This window comes from Mytilinidion resinicola (assembly GCF_010093595.1).
Source record: "Mytilinidion resinicola strain CBS 304.34 unplaced genomic scaffold BDZ99scaffold_35, whole genome shotgun sequence".
NCBI classification, from domain to species: domain Eukaryota; kingdom Fungi; phylum Ascomycota; class Dothideomycetes; order Mytilinidiales; family Mytilinidiaceae; genus Mytilinidion; species Mytilinidion resinicola.
The window spans coordinates 254239-273521 of NW_022985471.1; the positions used below are offsets into that span (position 1 = coordinate 254239).

At 51.2% G+C, this 19283-nt stretch overlaps 6 protein-coding genes across 6 annotated transcripts; 3 read left to right on the forward strand and 3 right to left on the reverse strand.

Annotated features, from left to right (window-relative positions):
* Positions 1 to 65: 65 nt before the first annotated feature.
* Positions 66 to 3802, forward strand: BDZ99DRAFT_527942 (uncharacterized protein; the record flags this gene model as incomplete). Its single annotated transcript, XM_033726319.1, has 6 exons — positions 66 to 72; positions 131 to 234; positions 287 to 1410; positions 1493 to 2530; positions 2607 to 2982; positions 3101 to 3802. The coding sequence occupies 6 exons, from the start codon at positions 66 to 68 to the stop codon at positions 3800 to 3802; spliced, it is 3351 nt and encodes a 1116-aa protein (XP_033568955.1).
* A 60-nt stretch (positions 3803 to 3862) lies between these two features.
* On the reverse strand, positions 3863 to 5024 carry BDZ99DRAFT_212406 (uncharacterized protein). Its single transcript, XM_033713361.1, has 2 exons — positions 4961 to 5024; positions 3863 to 4828 (listed from the first exon to the last, which is right to left on the reverse strand). The coding sequence occupies exon 2, from the start codon at positions 4796 to 4798 to the stop codon at positions 3968 to 3970; it is 831 nt and encodes a 276-aa protein (XP_033568956.1). The 5' UTR covers positions 4799 to 4828; positions 4961 to 5024; the 3' UTR covers positions 3863 to 3967.
* Positions 5025 to 6285: 1261 nt separating this feature from the next.
* Positions 6286 to 9129, forward strand: BDZ99DRAFT_504240 (uncharacterized protein; the record flags this gene model as incomplete). Its single annotated transcript, XM_033724029.1, has 6 exons — positions 6286 to 6379; positions 6428 to 6607; positions 6638 to 6894; positions 6949 to 7212; positions 7266 to 8228; positions 8280 to 9129. The coding sequence occupies 6 exons, from the start codon at positions 6286 to 6288 to the stop codon at positions 8688 to 8690; spliced, it is 2169 nt and encodes a 722-aa protein (XP_033568957.1). The 3' UTR covers positions 8691 to 9129.
* A 681-nt stretch (positions 9130 to 9810) lies between these two features.
* On the forward strand, positions 9811 to 10581 carry BDZ99DRAFT_527945 (uncharacterized protein; the record flags this gene model as incomplete). The annotated part of the gene is made up of 2 exons (XM_033726320.1): positions 9811 to 10071; positions 10192 to 10581. The coding sequence occupies 2 exons, from the start codon at positions 9811 to 9813 to the stop codon at positions 10579 to 10581; spliced, it is 651 nt and encodes a 216-aa protein (XP_033568958.1).
* A 1448-nt stretch (positions 10582 to 12029) lies between these two features.
* BDZ99DRAFT_577213 (uncharacterized protein) lies at positions 12030 to 13196 on the reverse strand (the record flags this gene model as incomplete). Its single annotated transcript, XM_033728664.1, has 4 exons — positions 12030 to 12506; positions 12575 to 12722; positions 12815 to 12965; positions 13028 to 13196. The coding sequence occupies 4 exons, from the start codon at positions 13194 to 13196 to the stop codon at positions 12030 to 12032; spliced, it is 945 nt and encodes a 314-aa protein (XP_033568959.1).
* Positions 13197 to 13548: 352 nt separating this feature from the next.
* Positions 13549 to 19064, reverse strand: BDZ99DRAFT_577214 (DNA-directed RNA polymeras-like protein I subunit). The gene is made up of 4 exons (XM_033728665.1): positions 18831 to 19064; positions 18271 to 18765; positions 15415 to 18226; positions 13549 to 15362 (listed from the first exon to the last, which is right to left on the reverse strand). Exons 1-4 carry the CDS (start codon positions 19010 to 19012, stop codon positions 13695 to 13697), a joined length of 5157 nt encoding a protein of 1718 aa, XP_033568960.1. The 5' UTR covers positions 19013 to 19064; the 3' UTR covers positions 13549 to 13694.
* Between the last annotated feature and the right edge of the window lie 219 nt (positions 19065 to 19283).

The following is a 19283-nucleotide window of genomic DNA, read 5'->3' on the forward strand; positions in this document are numbered from 1 at the left end:
GTAGTCTGCTCATCGGATGGTGTGTGAACGGGCCGTTTCATCCGCCCTTGGCGGTCGATGACGGGATGACGTGTCCACTAGGGGTAGGGCCGAGCCGTCAGACCGTGCGGAACTACTAATACGTAACTAGCCGATGACGGAAACATCAAAGCTCAGAAACACAACCCCACCCTCCAGGCCCGAACCAGCTCGCGACGATCGGATCAGGGTCACAGGGGAATCACGACGGCCTATGTTCTCGAGCCGATTGACCTTGAATAGCAAGGAAGCAACTAATAACAATTAGCCTAGCCCGCCACCTACCACGACATTGCCGTCGGGTGCCATGTTACCAGAGGTTTTGGGCCCTAGCGGAGGCATAGGGGAGACCGCCGCTTGGAGGTTGATCTATGGGCTGCACCAGAGTAGAGATCGCTTCAGCTATGATGGAGGACCTGATGAAGTCGGCGTCCGTAGCACCCGAACACACGAGCTCCGGACTGCCCTCCGCGATCTCGACATCCAGATTCGCACGACATTTACGATTCTGCAACTTGACTTGTTGCTTCAATGGGAGTCAGAACGGGAAGACGACGCGTCTCAATCAAGTTTTGAATCGGAATCAGATGACGAATCTCTTCAGGACACCGCTAGCTCAGACCGAGACGATGCATCTTCGCATTCAGGCGTGGAATCTCGCTGCATCTCTCCGACCGAGGAGCGTTTCGATATACCAAGTCATGGGCCATCTCCGTCAGACAACCAAGCATTGTCGCTTCTTCGAGACTTGTGCTCCCTTCTCGAAGTGCGGGTTAATCCCCTTCTGATCCCCATCCAGCCAGAGGATATCGACCAAGCTTCAGGCTATCCAAGACTGGCGCGTCTCATTGGATATGTTCAATCACCACAAATTCATCCCCAACGTCTGGAATTCATTCCGATCCCGGGATCTGCAAATACACCCTTCCTCTTCAACGTTACGGAAGACGGTGCGACCGCGACTGCCTTCGTCGCGCTCTGTGATCCGGTACAAAAGCCTCCTAGAAAAAGGGCTCGACAGCGAATGCTAGCAGAAGTCGGTTTTATGAGGGATCACTTCTTGTACTTCAACAACTTTGTCAATAGTCTACAGATTTCGATCGGATCTCTTGACAGCCTCGCTCCGCGGCCAAGTCAGAGCTCCACCTCCACCACAGGGTCGTTCGCCTCGTTCGCGCTGCTCCAAAAGTTTCGGCAGCAAACGACCGCTGCATTCCGCGCTATATTTTCACAATTCGGATCATGCGCTCATCGCGAATCGATAAAGCAGCACAAGATCCTTCTACAGTTACCTGGTTGGGAGGTCGCTTCCGACTGGAATCTGCCGGTTCAACTTTTCTTCACTAGTTGCCTACTTGAAGATTGGCAGCCCGCAAGCATGTATTTTCTTCAGTAAGTCGGGTCTTCGCATGGTGTGTATGGTATCAGACAGCTAAGTTCAGCTACTTTCGGAAACTGACATCGCAACCGACAGGTCCGAAAAGAACGATGCATACAAAAAGCAAAAGCTCTGCAAGGCCCTAAGTAGTGCCCACGATAATGACAGGGACCTTGAGTTCTACGTCTCGGAAGATTCTGAGAGCACTAATCCTGGCGAAATACCAGTTCATATCCCTATTGGTCCAAAGAGAGGTCGGAGATATGGCGACAGCTTCCCAGTCGACAACCTCTGTACTCTGATCAAGCATGGCTACTTTGCAAGGAACCGCACAATGGAGTTGTTATATAAGGCTGGTGAGAACGCTGCTGTCATGGGAATTGACCAGCGCAAGACTCTCGCTGTCAAGCTCGTTCTCGGCATGATGCTGTCCATGGATTCCGATTACATCATTGGCACCTGGGATCCAGCACGCATTCATTTCTTGAAGCCCATGGACACGGAACTCACACCATTTGTCTCAATCTACGGGAATGTGGACAGTTTAAGCCGTTGGGGCTGTCCGCCCCTCGCTAAATTAAACATCTCTGGCGACTTTGGGGATGATGACGACGAGCCGGATTCGTATCCCTTGCTGCCGTTCACTCTCTTGGCCAAGGCGCTATTGCAGATTGCGTGCGGAGAGCGTCTCAAGGATCTTAAAATTTCTTACGCATCGAGAAAAGCTTTTCTCGGCGGATGGAAGGAGCTTCGGAGGTTGATTGAGCTCTATCTCAAATCAAAAACCTGCGAAAATGATGTGGACCGAGAGACGTTGCCCTTTCTATATGCAGCTCTGAAATGCTTGGATTTCCATACAAGGTATCAGGTGCGCCTTAAGTCGGCGCGGTCAAACCATCGCATAGAGATTGCGTGGCAGCTGGTGTTCGACGACGTCATCGCTCAGATTGACAGCAGCTTGAATTTGGGGGAGTTAATCCAGCCTGGCACTGATGCTCTCACCAAGGAAGAAGCCATTCCCGTCGCAGGTCAAACAGCGGCTGAAGAATCCTCTGTCCTTAGAAGCGTCGGGGGCATCACAGCTCAGCCCCAGGTCGCATTATTCGATGGGGAGAATTCCGTGAAGGACTCAACGTAAGACTTTCCCGAAAAACTATTGTGGTTCATAAAGCTAGCCTGGCAGCGCTAACTATGGGCCCAAACGTTGCAGAGAAGTCCAAAGGGCTACCTTCTTCTTCGAGACACTCGAAGAATTCCACGCCTCCTATTCGCGCTTTGTCACTGATCGTGTCAAGGACGACTCAGGAGGAGAACCACCACGGCGGATCCGCATAGCAGTTCTCGATACTGGAATCGACTTCCGACATTCCGGGCTAATAGAGGCGAAGAAAAAGGGACGCGTGAAGAGGGAATGGTGCCACAGCTGGGTTGGCGCCGGAACCGACGTAGAAGATGAGGATGACGAGTTGCACGGAACGAACTGCGTTTACGTTCTCCACAAAGCAGCGCCTGAGGCAAACATATACGTCGAGAAAGTGTTTCGGAGCAACAGCTTTAGGATCTACCAAGCTGAGAATATTGCTAGGGTAAGCCTTTCCACGAGCGGTCGCGAGATTGGACTTGTGAGTGCGGGAGAAGCTGGGGTGCGAGGTTTGGGACATTGGCAATTTGTCGCTTAGTAGGCTAACGTTTACGACATATCAGGCTATCAAACATGCAGTGGAGACATGGGACGTAGATATTATATCGATGTCATTCGGACTGAGGCCTCCGGTACCTCGGAAAGACGGAAATCACGCCGAGGAAAATCTAGCCTTACAGGACTACCAAGATCTTGTCGACGGTATCCAAACCGCAATTCGAAATGCCTCGGTCCAGTCGCCTCGGATCATGTTTGCGGCCGCCTCCAACAACGGCAAGAATGAAAAGCGTGCGTTCCCGGCGAAGTACGAGCCGTGGGTTATATGCGTCCATGCTTCGGACGGGAAGGGCAGTGATGGCGGCATCAATCCGCCGACGGAGCGTGGTGCTAACTTCATGACGCTCGGTATGGGTCTGAATCTAATGGAAAGACAGTGGACGCATGAACAGAAGGGACGGACACCGATATACAAGGAGGTATATAAATCTGGTACGTCGTTCGCAACGCCGATAGCCGCTGGCATTGCAGCCACAGTCCTCGATGTCGCTTCCCGAGTGAGCGCGATCAAGGACCGGGCGAAGGAGAAGCTTAGAAGACCCGAAGAGATGCAGAAGATGTTATGGCTCATGTCGAGTCCGAAGCACGATCTCGGCAATCAATATTGCTTTTTGGCTCCGTGGAATCATTGGGAGAAGCACTGGCAGGCAAATGAGACTAAGTCCCGAATAGCCTGGGACTTAATCAACGATCTGTTTGAGGCGTAGGGAATTAAGAAGAGGGCGATTACAGTGAGGACTAGTGAAGTACGATAAAGAAACACACCCGAAATGGTTTGATTAAGAGCTTCCCCAAAAATTCTCGCGCTAAAGTGGTTTCCGTTTCTCAATGTGCCTCGTGTCTCGACACAGCTCGAGGCCGATCATACACGATCAGGGCCAAACCCAAGTGATGGGGTTTGCTTCTCCCAATTGAGTCTCATCCGCGATGGTCTGCCCGGTCGTGTCGTCAGCCGACTGTAGGCCGTCGAGCACGTCCATATTCTTTCCTTTGGGGTCGCCTAGCGTCGCCCCGACGACGTCGTGTTCATTGTGTCTCGTGCCCTCCTTGTCCCACCAGATCTTTCGCACGCGAATGCCGAGGATGAATGGCGTCGAGCCATCGAAACTCGAGTAGAGACTCTCTTCACTCTCGTAGGCCCCGCTCGTGCCGCCCGTAGTGCCCGTCACAGCAGCCTGGCCACTAACCTTGTTTTTCTTGGACTTGATCTTGGAGAGCTTGGCTCCCTCGGTCCACATCAGGCCGGTAACTAGGTAGACGGGCTCTTTGAACTTGTTTTCCCTGATGTAGAAGGCGACGCCGTTGACCTCGAGGGCCTGTTTCATGTATTCGGTCGTAGGGATAAAGTATTGGACGAACAGCTTCTCCACCGCCAGAGTCTCATCGTTTTCGCGCCTACGCAAAAAGGAAAACATAGCGCCTAGTCCGTTCCAGCCGAATATCTTGGCCCAGATGCTGCCCTCGAGGCCCCGAAGCTCCTTCAAGCTGCGGTTGAAGCCCATCTTCTCCATCGGGTTGTCGCGGGGCCAGCGCTGCGATTCGGGAACGAGGACGGTAGCACCAATGTCGAGTGGAGTGAGGACACCATCGATATCGAGGGTGTGGAGGACGGAACCCAGCTGCAGATGGCCGTCGGGCGGCGGGGCGATGCTGAAGTCGGGACAGAGGTGGAAGGAAGGCTGTGGACTAATGGATCCAGCCATTTTGACTCGAAAGATTGCGGAGATATATCACTAGCGTTCGAGATGTAAGAGATTACGATCGTGCCACTGGTATATACGCAAGTGCATGAAAATTTGTTAGGTGTTAGGTTTACTCAACTGACAGTTGGTAGACAAAGATGAGGGACGGTCGCTTACATATACATACGCAGAGTTTTCCACCTAAACTACACGCTGCGCCAAATAGAGGCCCAACGTGCCTCAGTAGCGAATGATTTAGAAGCAGCGAATGATTTAGAAGCAGCGAATGATTTAGAAGCAGGGGATGGTCAGCTGGGCGGAAGAGAGCAATCAGGCTGAGGTTATGTATAACAGGCGTGCCTATAGTAGATCAATACATCACGTATCCTTACATCACGTGCACGGCGGCCGAATATCAACCGGACATGGAGAATTCCACAGCGAACGTATCCTGCGCCATCATCCATCAAAACCCATCTCCAAATGATAGAATGAACGCCATATCCATCGTCGCTTCGAATGCTTCAACGATGTGTAAGAATAGGGTGACGGACGGGCCTGCTGTGTGTCGATATGACCACTGGCGATCTAGGAGGTGTAAAGCAATTGCACAATACATTCCCGAGGACCACCCTGAGTCAAAGATGCTATCGAGCGTGAAGTCTATAATTCTATGAAAGAGAAACTTGACTATAAGTGAGTTTGAGGCGCGTTTGTTGAGTCGTCAAGCGGTGAGCTGGAAGCCTTCTTCCTCTTCACGCTGAGTCTGAGTTGGCTTTCATGTCATCAAGAGAGCATGAAGAAGCACAGTAACCAAAAATTCGCTGCTTTGGAATTGATCTCCCACTCCGTATCTTTCTGGTGAGGCAGCTGCCTGCTCCATAACTCATCAGGTCGACGACCTAAGTATTTATTCGACCGCAGCTCCAACTTCATCCATCACCTTTACACCACACTTTCAGCTTCTTCAACTCCTCCACTTCTTTCTGATACTGAGGTAAGACTTCGTATCTATGTGACTAGACAGCTGCCTGCTCCGTAGCTCTTCAGGTCGACGACTCAAGTATATATTCGACCGCAGCTCCGACTTCATCCATCACCTTTACACTACACTTTCGACCGCTTCAACTTCTCCACTTCTTTCTGCTATTGAATCAAGACTTGGTTCTTACCTGGCCAGGCAGCCGCCTGCTCCATAGCTTTGCCGGTCGAAGACTCAAGCATATCTTCGACCGCAGCTCCAACCTCCTCCGTCACTTTTACACCACACTTTCAACCTCCTCAACTCTTCAACTGTTCACTGCTTTCTGGTAACAGTCCTGGCCCTGACCGGCTTGGCAGCCGCCTGACTCCAGCTTTCTTTCGCTCGACGGCTAGAGTATATCCTCTACTCTTCTTTCGACCTCTTAGGCTTCGCCTCTAACCTCTTTGACCGATTGCAACCCACGATCATCCGTTCCTGCTTCCGCTTTCCTAAAGCGGGTCCCAATCCTGTGCCACTGATATGAATGGCATCCAGCGGAAGTAACAGTTCGGCTTCTCAACCGAGACTCTCCCCTTGGGCGTCATACAATAACCAACTAGTTCCTCTTCGTACATTTGGTACGTCAGCAGAACTCGATCTTTGTACAATATCTAATACATTCATAGACCATCAAGCACGTCAACCCGCAACACCGCGACACTCGCCATATCTAACTGCGAACATGGCACGCTCGACAAAGAAAGATGCGGCCAAACCCTCCGCAAAAAACAAGGGCGCGACATCTCGGAAGAGATCTACGGATGACATGGATGAAGCATATGTCTTGGACATATCCAATGCCTGGAGTGAGTCCGCTGCTCCTAGATATAATCCAGATAGGAAAGTCCGACCCCGCTTTGGTGTCACGCGAGGAATGTGTGTCGACACACCTCCTACTCAGTCCAAACTTGGACCTTCGAGCTCTACCCAAGGTCGCGGTCCAGAGCAGCCAAAGATGTCTTCGACCCTCGCAGTTCTGATTCCTCTGAAGTCATTTTCCAGTTCTGTGGCTCAAGATAGCGTTCGTCAACATACTCAGGAATTCAAGGACTTATCAGCCAGCGTGAAGGCCAAATATCCTGACTCTTTCCAGGTTTGTCTCGAAGTTCTCCTTTTCATATGAATATACACTAACAGTTTATTTTAGTTCTTACAGAATGCTATGAGTCCAACTACTCCAGCATCCATCGTTCCAGAGGCACATGCCTCAAAGCATCCTGCTTCCAAACCTCATTCCCTAGAAGCTACTGTTTCAAAACTGACGGCCCATGCTCGACAGACTCAGAAGACTGGAATTCAAACAGCCAGCAAGAGGGTCTCGAACGCAGTCGCGAAAGCAGCTCCTCGCGAACCTTGCACCCCGGCTAAGACTCCGCGTTCTAACCAAAACAAGCGCGTAAAGGTTGAGCAGGTTCGTCCTGACATTCTCATCTCTACTGGCCTCCTGCTGATAATTCGTTGTAGTCTCACAACTCTACTGAGCTTCCAACTACTACAACGCCTACCACTCGTTTCCCGCTAATGAGCCTACCGACTGAGATACGATTAATGATCTACGAATACCTGGTCCCGGACAAATTGGTGCCTTCTTCTCGGACCTTGGTTGCTAGAACGTCAAGGAACTCCGACTTTAGGTCTCTACGGCATGATGGCGACAAGTGTTATCCTGCATTACTTAGAAGCTCGAAACTCGTGAATGCCGAGGCGTCATACCAGTTCTTCAAGTCAGCAGTCTTCCAGATGAAGGTCCAATGGAATACGATCACTTTCCTTCAACATCAGCACAACGAATTCTCACTTCCATCGTCGCTGGCCCACGTAAAGCATCTCCACATTTTCTTGGAGCTGACCATGGCTTCAGTGGGAGGATACTCAGGAGGACCAAAGCCAGCCAACGAACTTGAGAATGCGAAGCAACAGCAGTTCTTGCGAATGAGGAGTAACCTACAGTCTATCGGCACAGTTTTGGCAAACGCCAAATCAATCCGAAGCCTTGGCATAATCATTGTTGATAAAAAATTGCGGGATGATGACGTTTTGACGAAGTCGCTTCCAGCTATTCTTGACCCCTTCAGAGGTCTCGTACGAGGCCAGAAGTTTGGCCTTTGGTTTGACGGCGACTACCGACGTTTCCAAGAGCATCTCAGGCCTGGCATGAACGTCGCATCACATACGTTGTTCACAGCAGTTGCAGAAGAGATCTGCCCTAATGTCGAACTAGAAGTTGGTTTGCAGTGGGATATGGCAAACGCACTTCGCCTCCTCAGAAACTGGATCCAGGGACTTCATATTGAGATTCCTGAGGCTAAAAGAAGTGAGCTGCTCGAACGCGCAGAGGGAGCGGCCAACGGGAACAACCTTGATAATTTCAAGAAGACAGTCAATGATACGCTCGACCTTTGTCACGCATGGGTTCAGGCTGAGCATGTAGGTTTTTCGAAGACATATATTAGACAGATAAGCTAACTTTTAATGTAGAATAGGCTTAATCAACGACTACCCAACTTGTGGGCCCAATCAGGGAAAATGCTCACCATGAATCAGCAAGGCACTCCCAAATACATTGGGAAGCAAGACATAGGCTCGAAAGAGCTTAGAAAGGCCAAAGAGCACCTTTTCCTGGTCCAGAAGGCAGTCTTTGACTTGGAGGTGAGGGCATATGGTCATAAGCTTGACTACTCTACCCCGCCTAAAGAGGGCGTGGAAGTCACGAAGAAGTGCAAAGAGGTTCTAGCCGAGTCAAAAATTGTTGCAGAGAGGCTTGATTCTTCCCTAGCCCACCACGGCGGGATCTTTGCGGATCTCGTCAAGGTCGAGAAGAAAGTGAGACACGCCAGCAAGATCAAGCGCGCCCGGATTCAGACACAGGACAAACTCCAACCTCTATAGGCCAATGGATCTGGTGTAGAGGCTGCATCCCAGTCGACCTCCAAAGAGCCCCAAAACCATTCCGGTTCCTAGTCGGATGCCGTCTCACTCGAGCCTTTCCTGGTTAGCAGCTGGCTCACATCTTCCCCCCTCTCGAAAAGTACTTTGCTGGCGTGCGTTGAGAATACATATCTAAGGCCTATCTATATCCCCTTTCCCCATTCTGGCCATGGACTATCACCACATTGAGCACTCCTGATTTTGCACTGATTATTCCCTTGCTTTCCCATTCTACAGGTTTTCTGATTTATTGCTTTCATTCTACTTTTCACCCCGACTACATTCTCATTCCCTCAAAAGCTTTGCTTCTTCTCTCATTCCCTACTTCCAATCACGTCTCTTTGACCTTCACACCCCGTTTCAATATCTGTAGATAGTCTATTCCAATCTCATTCCAAACCAAGTGACTTCGGATGCTATGTGAGTGGCATTGTTGCCGCTGCTTGAGATGCTTCGAGATATCCATAAACCTGGACGAGATAGAACTGTTGTGAAGGCAAATCAAGTGCAGACTCCAGCGGTGAAGAGATTGGATGAAAGGTGAGGTTGGTAGTGCTGATATTAAACATTCGAAGTACAGAGAAGGGCATGTTCAGAGTTGTAGAATTTGAAAGTGAGGTATGTATAGCTTCAGACATATAGTAGATGACCGACTGCGCTAATGATCGCTTTGCGCACGTGTAATCGCCACCTGGTCCCGTGCGATGGCTTGGCGAAGCTCCGCGATGGGGTTTTTTCTGGTACCTCCGGCCGAACGTCACTCCACCTTCCCCGCGGACTTTCCCGTCTATCAAGCCAAAAATATTTATACGTGTCTATTTACATCAATTTGCCTTCAAGATGAGCAGTCGCGTATCAGCTGTCTCGATTCACCTCAATCTGCCTTCAAGACGAGCAGTCGCGTATCAGTGCCCGTTGGTCCAGTCCGATTTTTCCTCTACAACCCAAGTGGCGTCATTGACCTCACCAAATGTCTGATCGATGCCTAACTTGCTGTCACAACCCATACGCTTGAACTTCCAAAATGGCTGAGTGAGAAGAGAGCGACGGGATGGCAGTGGATACTAGTCAAGAAATCAAGATGGAGGAGATGCATTACATAGACTGCTACAGTACTAAGAAAGAGCCCGCAGCGGCAGAACAAAGAGCCACGGATAATTGGGGCTACTTTGAGGCAAAGCGAGATGAGAGTGTTTTCTTCCGGACTGCACTCTCGACCGCGGAGGACACCATTGCGGATCTCAAAGCAAAGCTCGTAAATGCGGAGCACGCGATCACCAATTTGAGGACCAAATCCACAATCGTCGAGAGCAATAGCACTGATGCCGTCGTCAAAGCTTTTGTACGCAACTTACCGATCTGGCCACGAAGGCAAACGACGAGAAGAGGCGGGCAGACCGTGAGAAGGATCGGGCGGATACTGCTTCAGCTGAAGTTAGAAAGCTGCTGAACAGGATTGAAGTGCTTGAGAGCAAGACGCATCATGGATTCACCCAGCGTCCCCCCGGGGGATCGCTTCCTCAACGCACGGGGCCAAGCTTCGAAGCGCAAAGTCACAGATCACAAAGCCAGAAAAGCGCTGAATCGGTTCCGCGTTCCTTCACAGGGTCGCCTCCTCCCTCCTATGACGAAGAGTCAAGCCTCGAACTATTTCAGGGCGACCCTCTCTACGAAAGCGTCTCGCGTCCCCTCGTGGAATCACTTACCCAACATCGGTATGCACAGCCTGGTTGCGAAACGCGAGTTCCTCCTCGTTCATCATCTGCGCAAACTTCTACGACATGCACCTGTCCACCAACATCTGAAGGCGACTACCAACCAGTCTACGATAGGATTGAGGAGAACGTTATAGGTGGGCTTGGCTAGCCAAAGGAAGTCTTAGACGGACTCTTGTTTGTTTGGAATAAGCTTGACAAGCGCAAGTCTGGCTGAGAAGATCTAGAATTTGATGAGGATGAGAACGAATGTGTCTACCAAAGGCTCACCGGGCAGGAGACGAGGACGAAATCTGGGGAATTGGAGGCTGCCTGTCAAGCCTGCAGCAATGGGGGTCGACCATGTATGCGCAAGCGTCGCGGTCGGCTTGTGGTGATGCCATTGGTCGAGGAATTACGTGAAGGCGTGAAGGAGGGCGAGTCAGGGTACTGGCTATGGAAGCCGGAAAAGCCGAAGGGCAGGACCAAGAATAAGATGTGGCTTAAGGTCCAAATGGAGTGAACGGCGCGTTCGATAGGTGCTCCCGTCGTGACCAAGGCTTATGGTGGGTGTAAACACCTCCTTCCATCGAGGTTGCTGCGACTGAGGAAGACTCTTCACCTATTCAGCCGGTACTGCTCCTGGTCAAGGATGCTGTGCACCACGCCATGAAAAAGAATCCCGGGTGGAAGCCAAGGATGACATCACACCGTGGCTGTTTGTTCCAAAACTCGACTAACACCATTTGCACTTGGTCCAACATTGACGGTAACGCTGCTGCGTGCAGGATATGCACAAACTTCAGTCGCCCCTGCTTGCACGTTTTGGGATCGGGAATAGCAGTTGACCACGACGGCTATGAAGTGAAGGAACACTACCTCTACGATCGTCCCCTTCCTGGCCCAGTACGTGTAGGCACGCAACATGATGAAAGCTTTTGGATTCGTTACGGCACCAGAACCCCAAGCAATATGTAGAAGGTCGTTCGTAAAATCGAACTCGAACAGCTTGAGAGAGCTAAACGAAACGCCGAAGAACGATATGCTGCGCTACGAGAGAGCGGTGTGCGCACGGAGGGCTTTACTTTCTCCACAGAACATAGTTCAACGCATCTGAATGAGGACATCACCGGACCAGGCGATACGGCTGGTTTCCCGCGACCTCCTTGGCTCCGATTGATTCAACATTGACTACGGAGTGAAACCATGGTTTGTGTGGTTTGCTCCGAGACGAAATTGAAGTTATTTGTCCTGTAGCTTTCGAGCTCTATCTTCCTTATTTTCCTCAGCCATGATTTTCCCATCAGTTGTACCTACTCCTTTATTTCACATATCATTGCCTCAGAAAGGGCCCAACATATGTTGAGTATCCTACGGTTGAGTTGAGTCGATGGCAGCATCGTAATTGGAGTATGGGAGCCTGAATTACTTGTCTCTGGCAATCAGAAATATCTATAGTCAAAATCAAGCCTTGCGATTAGTCACATTGCGTACGCTGTTCTTCAAGAAACCATAACTCCATATCTCCTCAGTAGACGTATTAGCGAACTATAAAAAAGCCCCATACCACCCCTCTACGCGCACCCTCCAGCCCCATATCCCTTCATTACAGACTAATCGTCCTCCGGAAACGGGGATACATAGGCGCTTGCATCGGCGGTGCATCGCCCGAGTCCCCCTGAACTGGCTGCACCGGATCCCGCAAGCTCTCCAAAGACTGCCGCTCTACCAGCAGGTGCTGGGCCACCGGCACCCGCGCCCCAGCCGACGGAACCTGCAGAATGGGCTGATGCATGCCCGGCACAGGCGCCGCCGGCGGCGCATTCCGCTGCTGTCTCAAGCGCCATACCAACAAGCCCAGTAACGCCGCGAATACAAGCACGCCGACGACTATCCCCGCTATCGCGCCGCCTGACAGCCCTTTCCTAGATGCCGCCGCCGTCGCCGACGGGGTCGGGGCGGGCGAGGCGACGGAGATGATGCTCGTGACTATCTTGACGACTTCGGTCGTTGGAGACGAGGAGATCGCCGCCGAGGGGCTCGTCGTCGCAGCCGCAGTGGTGCTAGGAGGACTTGTAGCGATCTACTCACATCCTATTCTTTAGCCGATGCGCAAAGTCAACGTGGATTCGAGGAAAACGCTAAACTCACAGCCTGCAGATCCGGCACCGTAATCGTCGCGTTCCAGTTGCCGTCGGTCCACGTCGGCCAGCACTGGTAGACGTACATGGGCGACGGGTCGCCGGGCGTGTGGTACAGCGTGCCGACGACGCAGGCGGTTTGGGCGCCTGTGCCTGTGCTATCCGCACCGTTTCGATGTTAGCGACCTATATGGTGGCGCGAGAGCGAATTGGGGGCGTGCGGGAGGGAAGCCGGGGACCCTTTACGCACCATGTCAGCCGGTAATCGCTGTTCACCATCACGCTCCCATCGAGGCATGTTGTGGCGATCGGACAGTCGATTCGGGTGTCGGAGGTGCAGCAGCGGCCGAAGTGGCTGCCGTGGATGAAGGCGGAGGAGGTGGGGCAGTGGTAGGGGGAGACTGGGGAGTTGGTTAGTTGAGTTGGTTTGGATGTTAGGAGACTGTGTGGGGGAGGGGCGTACACCAGCCATTGTCGGATTGGTAGGTGAAACCCAAGACATCGGATTCCGTGGGGAAGAGACTCTGCGTTGGCGTAGCAGAGATTGTGGTGGATGATGCGAGGCTGGCTAATACGAGTATGGAGAGCGAAGAGAGCAAGAGGCTGATGCATGGCGATGTGTTGAAAATCATGATGTAGAAAAAAGGAGAACAACTACCGCACCGAAGTGTTTAAAGCAAAGACGAAAGACGAAAGACACTCAGCGCGTGGAGGCGCAACTCGATATAAAGCATATTCCTCCGCAACACCCTTTTCAGCCTGCCGCCTTCAGCTATCTTTTCCAGCACGTCCAGATACAGCCTTATCTCGCTTATATCCATCTGTAAGACCAATCCCGGGCCGAGACGCGGGCGGCAACCAAGCATGGCTTATTGAGGCGGTGGCGGTGCTAGGGAACGCGCATGCACCCTGCATGTGGCTGAATTGGGAGCTGGGACAAGGCTGAGGCACGCAGGGCAAACATGTGATGATGAAACTCTGAATGATGAGAAGAAACGGGGATGACATTGGTCGACCGTCAAAGTTAGCAAACAAGAGCTAATTTACGTACCCCTTTCCCTTAACCTCCAGAAATTATACATGTGCGCCATTGTCCCAGACCAACGCCGACATTATGCAATCAACTTTCCCTAAACACCTGACGATACTGGCACCATGACATCGAAGCATCCAGTCCCTACACCACTAAGCTTGCCCACCACAATTCGGGCGCTTGGATTTCGCAGATCATCCCAGTCTTGCTCGAGCACTGCGTCCCTCAAAAAGCCCAGTGTCGTCTCAAAGCTCATCTTCATGAACGGACTCATATTGCCCTTCATTCCAAGCCGGCTGAATGGCATGAACCCACCTCCCCTCGTCATGGTGTCAGCGACGAGGGTAAGATGGCGACGATCGACGCTGATGCCGTGACCGTGGAAGACGGCGTGCATTTCACGAACGATGCTCGCGCGGCAGGCCTCGACTCCATACAGTCGCAGCATGGCGGCAATATCGTTGGTGAAGAGGCGGTTGGGGTCGATGATATGCTGGTAATCTCGCATGGCAACCATGTTTTCTCCCTCGGTCACAACGACTGGGATTTCTGTTGGCTTGCCCGTAGACGGGTCTATTGGGCCGTCCTCCTTTGACAGGAGACAATTGGCTATTCCAGGAATGACCTGTATAGTCGCGAAGTTGCAGGCGTCTTCGACAAGATGAAGCATGAGGAGTTTGGCTGTCGAAGCTGAGTATTCAAAGGTGATTTCGCACCACTTTCCGTGCTTATCAAATTTGGTGTTGGAGACGTCGGTATAAGCGTGCATGATGCGGTCGCCGCGAGCAGCAGCTGAACCGGCAGGGCGAGATTCGTCCTCGGTATCACTTTCTGATTCAGATCCTTCGGGCACCGGCGAGGTTCGCGGGCTGCCGCCATAGGTCTCATCCTCCTCTGGAGATTCCTCTCTTACAGCTTGTGCTCTGACTGCTTCTTCCTCTTCATCGGGTCCATCGAACTCCACGCTATCTTCTCTTCTTCCACGCTGCTTGGTGCCAGTCGCATCGTCATCATCGTCGCCATCGCTCTCAGCGTCTTCGTCTCCGCCTTCTCGGATAGGATCACCCTGCTCCACTTCCTCTTCGTCGGCCCCTGCATTCGCAGCCGCACGCGCTGAGTCGCCTACGGAGGGGAGAGCGTCGGATTTGACCCGCGAGCTGGACTTGAAAGCCTTTTCTAGACCCTTCTTCTTGAGTTCTACCCGAATCAGCTTTTGAAGACGAGGGATGAATTTCAATTCCAGCGAATCCTCCACGTCTTTCTGTTTAATGGCATATTCGCTACAATATTCCTCCGGCGGATAGAAGTCTAGCCGAATCTTGTATATTTTGGCTTCCTGGTATGCGGTGCCCGTGCCTAAGCTTTCCGTTACGGTCGCCTTGTCAACGACTGCCGATAATGGCAATCGACTAATGCTCTTGGTAAAGGTTTCCGCATGTTCCTTGGGTATCTCAGGGTGCGGGTAGAGATTCATCGAAGGGGTAGAAATATTGGCGCTGGCAGTCATAACAATTTCTCGCAGACGAGGAATGCCGAGTGTGACGTTCTTCGCCGAATGTCCAGCTAAATGGAAAGTGTTCAGAGTCATCTGCGTCGATGGCTCCCCAATAGACTGTCCGGCCACGACGCCGACAGCCTCACCTGGCTCGACGACAGATTTGAGGTATTTGACGTCTAGAGCAGCCTCGAAATTCTTCCGGACCACTTTGTCTCCAGGGTCTTTCCTCTTCTTCTTGAGGAGACTGTCTGGATTATCATCGCAGTACTGATTTGACGCGTTAGCTAGTAGAAAGCAAGACATTCAGGACATATCATACCTTTTTACGGGCAGCGTAGAATTGCTCCGAGGTACTACCGCAATGCCGCGTAGGAGAAAACCTAGAAATTGCTGGATCCATGGCTGCTAGGTCGCCGGTCTTTCGATATCTCTTGTACGCTGCTTTTGTCCACTCCGTCGCCTCCTCACTCTGGATCTTGCCAAATGCCTCTTCCATGTTCAAGGTTTGAATTAAAGACCAAAAATTCTCCGCCTGGAATTTGAAATCGTTGAGATATTTCTGCTTTGTGGTGTCAAGACCATCTTCGCCGTAGAGGAACTGGACCATGCTTCCATCTGCGTCACGGACAGAGGTATCGTATTCAACTTTGAGGCCTTCCATACCCTTCACGATACATCGCTGTAGGTAGCCGGAGCGCGAGGTTTTGACGGCAGTATCAATCAAACCTTCGCGTCCCGCCATAGCATGGAAGTAGTACTCCTGCGGTCGGACTCCGGTCAAAAATCGGTCCGTGATATAACCACCTGCCCGTACGTTTGAGTCGAAAGGCTTGAAGCAAGGCAATGACTTGCCGCTGACCATAATCGGAACGCGCTTGCCTTCGAGAACCTGCTGTCCAAGATTACATGAGATCTGATTAGCGTTCACCAAACTACCCTTCGCACCAGAACCTGTCATGGTCTGCATCTGGTTCTTCGGGAAAGGTTTAATCAGTCGATCGGGAAGACATGCGGTCGTTACATTAGAGGAAATGTCTTTGGTTTGACCGTTGGTAAGCACGTCGAGACCATCCTGTTTTGAAGAATCCCGAAGTACTTGCTCCAGTCTCCTTCGCAGTTCGGGGTCATTGGGGTTGATTTTGTCCGCATCTAACGACACATACTTGGCTGCAACCTTGAGACCGACTGAATCCACTCCCTTCAACTCTTCCCTCCGTTTTTGCTCTCCCTCGGAAGTGAGAATCAGATCTTCAACACCGCAAGAAAATGCTCGCATGTGCAGTAGCTTGGTGAGTAATCGACCAAGGACACTGAGCAATCTTCCGGCGACGGTGTGACCATATGCCTCATAGATGGCATTGACGAAACCTCCTGGGCTCGGTCCGATCTGACTCTTGTCCAATATTCCACAGAGCAGGTCACCGTCATGGAAAATCACATCCTGCTCTTCGTGCTTTTTGTCTCCCCACAGGCTCGCCTTGGTTTGAGATTTCGATGTCAATGTCAAGCCTGGATGAGTAGTAGGCTTGATATTTCGTAGCACGGTAGTAATGACTTGCTTGCCGGTCCACATTGGCCGAGGCTTGATGATTGCAGGAGTGATGGTGACCAAAGAGCCAGATGTCGTGTGGCTGTCTTCTGGCCGGAGACACGCATAGAGCAGTTGCTGATAATCCTCTCGATTGAAGAACGTATCTCGATTTGTAAGCCACACTCCCATCGAAATGTGATCCTGAATTAGACCTCGCAGGGGTTTTCCAGCAGTGGCTGACAGATACTGATGATCTGTATCTGCAATCGTGGCTGCTTCTGCCCTAGCAAGCTCATTTTGGGGAAAGTGCATGTTCATTTCGTCTCCATCGAAATCGGCATTGTAGGTGTTACAGTTGGCGTAATGCATACGGATGGTCTTCTCTCCCGGTAGTACCCTAGCTCTATGTGCCATCATTGACGGCTTGTGCAATGTCGGCTGGCGGTTCATGATCACAACATCTCCGTTATTGAGATGTCGATGTACCTTCTTGTTGATCGCACCGTTGACGCTTGTGTTCGAAGGGGCAAGAAGCTGATTGGCGAGCGCTTGACGTTCTTCGATATTCTTCTTCTTCAAATTGATGACCTGGCCAAATTCGTTCTCGATCGCGACAGCCCCAGGCCACTTATCAGGACCATTGAGAACAGCTTCCTTCAGGTCGTAGAAGTTGTGATTTGTAACCGGCTCTGGATAAGTCAATTTCCTGGCGAACACTGGGGGTACGCCGATTTCGTTCGTCTCGATGTTTGGGTCGGGGGAAATAACACTGCGAGCAGCGAAATTGACACGCTTGCCCATCATGTTCTTTCGAAAGAGGCCCTCTTTCTTCTCAAGCGTCTGTTTAACACCATCCGCGTTCATTTTGCCGGCTGCGCCTTGAAGGGGGTTGCTGTCTTTGTCCACGATGGAGTTCACCGCCTGCTGCAAACTTACCCAGGCATCCTGTAGATCGTTGAAATCTCGTTTCCTGTAGCCTCCTTCTCTGTCCTGACCGCCCAGCTCGTTGTTTATTTGGCGCAATAGGTCAGATGCAGTGAGAACGTTCTTGTAGGTGCTATTTTTCGGGTTCTCTGCTATCGACCCGCCTGCCTTTGCTTCTGGGCGGTACTTGTTGGGAGGAACAAGGATGTTGTGCATAAAGAACATATCGGCACTGATGCTTGGGGAATATGAATGTGACTGAGGACTGTACACTAGTCCAAGAAGCTCCGCCTCTTTCTCAAACAAAAGTCTCATGGCGGCGAGGACCTCGGAAGGATTCATATATTCCTGCTTGGCGTATTCGACCGCGCCCTTCCTTGTTGGCGCAGCTGTCATGGTCTCTTCCGCGATGAAAGTTTCGTTATCCTGTTCCAAGTCTATCATCTCCTCGTCCTCGTCTTCGTCCTCATTAGAATCTGCACTCAGATCTGCAACACCTTCGTCCGCATGAACGCGGTTGGCTTTGCTTTTTGTGACGATCTTCTGTTTCTTCTGCATTATCAGTATAGGATTCTCTACACGCTTTCCGGCATTAATCATGTTCGCACGGTCCTTGGAATTGATCGGTTTCCGGAAAATCTTTACGGATTTGTCTTTTCGGTACTGTGGATTTACTCTGAAGAGAATTTAGCAAGATGTTTTACTTTCCTATCGCATGACACTTGCCCTTTGCAGTTTTTGCAATTCTTGCCTAGGACCATCTCCGTATAGAGGTCCTTCACAACGGCGCGACGTGCATCGCCAACTGCTTCCGTTTTCTCCATAGACCAATCACTATTCTTCTGAATGCCAGCTTTCTTGATCGTTTTGTTCACATAGGTGTCTCGCTTTGCGATCAGCTCATTCGCGTCTTCGTCTTCATCCTCGTCGTTTGAGCTATCCCTAGCACCAGTCGCCTTCTTCCGTTTGCTATCACCCGAGATTTTCTGATCAATATCTTCAGCTTGTTCAAGGAGACCGTGAGTGATTAAGCGGAGCTTCGATATGTACAGGTTGACTTTCGTTTGAGGTATCCTTAGGTGGTGGCAGTAAACGCATTTCGCCCTGAGGAGCCGTAGGCATTGGTCCATAAACGTGATGTGGTAGACTGGTAAGGGTAGCTCAATATGGCCGCAGTGTCCAGGACAACCAAATCCGAGTTTACATGTTGAGCATCTGGTCGCAAAGCTCTGATTAGACTAAACTATGCAGAAGTGGAATATGCTACTCTGCAAACTTACGGATTATCAGCAAACACCCCCAGGGCAGAATCATACAGCCCACCGGGTACTGGATGTAGAAGGGTATCGAAAGTCGTCGGGTTCGTAATTCGTTTCACGGATAACGCGCGGATGTCGTCTGGTGAGAGGAAGCCAAATTCGACGCCAGAAATTGCTGACGACACTGGCTGTGAGGTGTTCATGGTGATAGTGAACGGACCTCTGGTTCTGTGCTCCGTGCGACAGGTGCGTGAGGCTCGACGGAGCTCAAGAACTGAATTCTGCGGATTGAGATGCGGGACCAGAAATTTGCGAAGTTCTGCTGCCAAGAATTTGGCGGTGAACAATTTCCAGATCACGTGCACTCTGAAGAATGCACTTTTCCTACGCGTCGTCATTCCTCCGCGTCGTCATTCCTCCGCCTCACTCATCTTGCCGCGATTCAAATTATAGCATCGAAATTCATCAAGCCCA

Coding starts and splice junctions, on each gene's coding strand:
- BDZ99DRAFT_212406 (XM_033713361.1), bottom strand. CDS start 4,798: ATGGCTGGATCCATTAGTCCACAGCCTTCCTTCCACCTCTGTCCCGAC.
- BDZ99DRAFT_577214 (XM_033728665.1), bottom strand. CDS start 19,012: ATGAACACCTCACAGCCAGTGTCGTCAGCAATTTCTGGCGTCGAATTT. Junction 18,766..18,830: donor GGGGTGTTTGCTGATAATCC/GTAAGTTTGCAG, acceptor CTTTGCGACCAG/ATGCTCAACATGTAAACTCG. Junction 15,363..15,414: donor TCTACGCTGCCCGTAAAAAG/GTATGATATGTC, acceptor GCGTCAAATCAG/TACTGCGATGATAATCCAGA.